This window comes from Gavialis gangeticus, unplaced genomic scaffold, assembly GCF_001723915.1.
Source record: "Gavialis gangeticus isolate Ggan-Ray unplaced genomic scaffold, GavGan_comp1, whole genome shotgun sequence".
NCBI classification, from domain to species: domain Eukaryota; kingdom Metazoa; phylum Chordata; order Crocodylia; family Gavialidae; genus Gavialis; species Gavialis gangeticus.
The window spans coordinates 58,782,533-58,785,948 of NW_017728994.1; the positions used below are offsets into that span (position 1 = coordinate 58,782,533).

Genomic DNA, 3,416 nt, shown 5'->3' on the forward strand with positions numbered 1-3,416 from the left:
GGGGGGGGGGTGACCGGGTCCCTGCTCAGGAAAATAGAGGCAAAGAAATTGTTAAATAGGTTAGCTTTGTCATCTGGTGTGATGACCAGATTTCCTAGCGTGTCTTGTAGAGGCCCCATGTTACCCGGTACCTTCTTTTTACCCCCTATGTATTTAAAAAAGGACTTCTTGTTGTCCTTGATCCAGGTAGCTAGTCCCAGTTCCATCTCTTGTTGCTGTGTATAGTACAGTAACCAGTACCCAGTCTAATACAAACACAGATATGAGCTTTATTTTGCAGTGCATGATGGAAATGCACAGTGAGAGATGCGAAGAGTTTCATGGCTCCATAAACAATCCAGACAAAGGTTGGAAAAAGAAACAGACACAGGGAGGCAAAGTGGTTTGCTCACGTTCACGGTACTTCAGCAAGAGTCGGGATGGAACCAAACTCTCCTGATTCCCAGTCTGATGGCCTCTCTGTCTGGCCACCTCATCTCTCCTCTTTTGTTTCCAATTATGAGAAAAATATTTTATAAAACAACCAAATGTTTGGTAGCCTCCTATCTCACTTAAAAATACAGCCAATTATTTGTTGGAAAAATATAAAAGACTAGACATATAAGGATCCACCACAGCGCCGTAGAAGTCTTCTCACAATTGAGCATTAAATTCTCTTTTTTTCTTTATTTATCTTCCAGGTCTTGCAATTGCAAGTGCCCTGATAGACATTTCACAACAGAAGCCTGCAGACTGTAAAGATAAGAGTTCAGGAGTCAGAAATCGAAAACATCACCTCTCAACACGTCAAGGAACTTGTGTCTGAGATCTAGAAACTGCACTTGTATATTCTGTAATGTTTTCTTTTTAAATGGCTTCCATTGAAAGCTATACTACAGCCTCAGTTTTTATGGAGGCAAATCTATGGATAATGGTGATAGGTAAATATGTGCTCTGTTATATTCACACTTGCAACCTACTATGCCCCAAAGCAGAACAACCTTATGACGAATATGAGTATACTGATCAGCTTTAGATGAAGCAACAGATTCTGATATCATCAAAATATAAAATAAACTAAACAGCTCGCTTGATCCTGAGCAAATCAGAGGGGGGAAAGTCTTGACTACAGCTAGGAGAGACTATGTTATTTTGTAATGAAGAAAGAAATTGTATAATTGAAAATTAAGCTTAACCCTGGGACGTTGAAGGACATTTTTATAGCTTAACATCATGTTAAGAATTGTACAGTTTTTTCTCCTTTTGATCAGCATTAAGACATTCTTTCAGAAAGAACTGAAAAGGTTGTTGTGAATTTAGGTGTTATTTTATCATTTCCCAAATGTGAAGGAAGATTTTGAATGAATAGTTATTGCAAAAATTAATGTGCATATATTTCAGTGATCATACCATATGAAAAAACTTGAGTTGAACATATCATAGTTTTTTACCTTCCTAAAGGCCCTGAAGTCGAGTCTGGGCTACAGTCGAATGATGTGTGGACAGTACTATTCCACTTCATGAGATTTATTAGACGTCTGAATGAGATATATGGTCTAAGCGTTGGTTTTGCTTGCCAACCGACTAACTCATTACCAGAACTGACTGAAAATCGAAAAGCCTGTTTTGCAATCAAGTTCCTTGTTTTTCCAAAAGCTATCTCCAAGATTGCAAACTGAGGGAGAGTTTCACTCGCAGTTGTTGTACAGTAGTCTACCTACTCCTGTTTCCTATTGTAACATCCTAAAATGACTATAAATTGTTTCCTTTCACCTCCTAGCAGAACTGCACCCCAACCAGCACATTGACCCTTCTCTAATAAATTGTGGACTTCTCTTCTAACTGTAGAGTTTCACATGCTCTACAATTTGATCCTATTGAAAGAATTTTCTTGAATACCAAAAAACTCCTCCCAAGACAAACCCAAAAAACAAACCAGCACAAAACCAGCTTGGTTCCCAGAGTGGTTTTCAGATAATTCATTTAGTATGAGACCTGACCAAATCAGCATTCAGCAGCAAAAAAAAAAACAAAAAAAAAAAACCCTAACAGGACAGCATCCTTTGACTGTCTGTTCATCTAACAAGCTCTGAGGGGCTTGTTACCACAGTAAGCACTCCAGCAAACAGCCTCTTACAGCCCTCTTCGCTGTCTTTTCATTTAGCCATAATGCTGAAACGTAGCAAAATCAAGAGAGACTAATAAGGGAGAGGTAGCAGATGAGTCCTATTCTCATTTATGCATTAAATGTCAATGGCAGTTGGTACAAACTCAAGAGTTTTGGTAGGTCTTACTTGGAAGTGCAGGTTATCAACTCCAAGTTTGCCAAGGTGCTAATGTAGGGGAGAGCCGGAGAGGTATAAATGCCTCTAGTATATCATAGAGTTTTGGTAAATATGAAAGATATTTAAAGATAATTGATGTTTTACTACTATATCTGTATTTTTTTTTCTTTTTCTTTGGGAAGGTGATGACATTTTAATGTTTACAATTGATTACATAGTTACTTGCATGCCATGATGGTGCAGTAGCAGTAATAAAGCCCTGTTGTGAGTTGATTGTGTTTATTTTGTAATGCCATTCATACCTAGAACTACTCTATTTAATTTGGATGAGGACTGAATGTAAAAAATACATATAAAAAGGAATGGTTGTACAGTATGTAGTTACATCTTATACAGGATTATTAGGTTGCATCTAACCATGACTGCTATATCGTTTTGATAAATTATGCATTTATGAATTATGGTATAATTATTCATTATGCTGGCATGATTGTTTCAATCTTTTCATATCTTAAAATAAGATTATTATTCTAATCTAATGCCATCACCAAATTATCCTTTTATTGGCCATTCTGACCTCATGCCCTAATTTCTGAAAACCTAAGAAATCCATTTCTAAAGCTTCTGTTGAGAAGCTATTACATGCAAAAAACCCTGTTTATTTTTCAAATAACCCCTTGTATCAGTTTTAATGTTGATCTGCTCAAGGTAAAGTGAGCCAGTAGAACTGGTGTGTGTGGTGACTAAGCCATTACAAACAGGATAAAAAGAAATAAGCCAATTTACTGGAAAATTTTTCAAATTCTATAGTCTCATTCTAAATATTACATATGAGAAATATTCACTATATGTTATATGTATATGTGTACCTGAGACCCACTGTACACAGGACATGTATTCTGCAGAATGGTTACTCTGACTGGACTCTGTTGAACTTTGAGATGACTTGAAAAGCAAATGTAAGTTTTAAAAGTGTTTATTGTTTGTTTATTTCAGCACTTGAGATGGGCAGATATCAATCAGATATTTTTTAAGGGGCAAGTTAAAAAAATATCATTTTTATTGTTCAAGTAAAGTACTCATGTCCTGGGACCATTCAACATTTTCATTCAATTTTGGAGTACGTTTTCTAACACTTCTTGCTCTTTCTTC

The 3,416-nt window shown here is 36.4% G+C and overlaps 1 protein-coding gene across 2 annotated transcripts in view; it reads left to right on the forward strand.

Moving 5' to 3' along the window:
* ATRNL1 (attractin like 1) overlaps nt 1–2,743 on the forward strand; it is a 1,264,546-nt gene extending 1,261,803 nt beyond the window's left edge. For both annotated transcript variants that reach the window (XM_019502884.1, XM_019502883.1), the window contains one exon: nt 681–2,743. In XM_019502884.1, the coding sequence (XP_019358429.1) occupies nt 681–805 (125 nt within the window). In that variant the 3' untranslated portion in view covers nt 806–2,743. The remainder of the gene's footprint in view (nt 1–680) is intronic.
* The last annotated feature ends 673 nt before the right edge of the window (nt 2,744–3,416 follow it).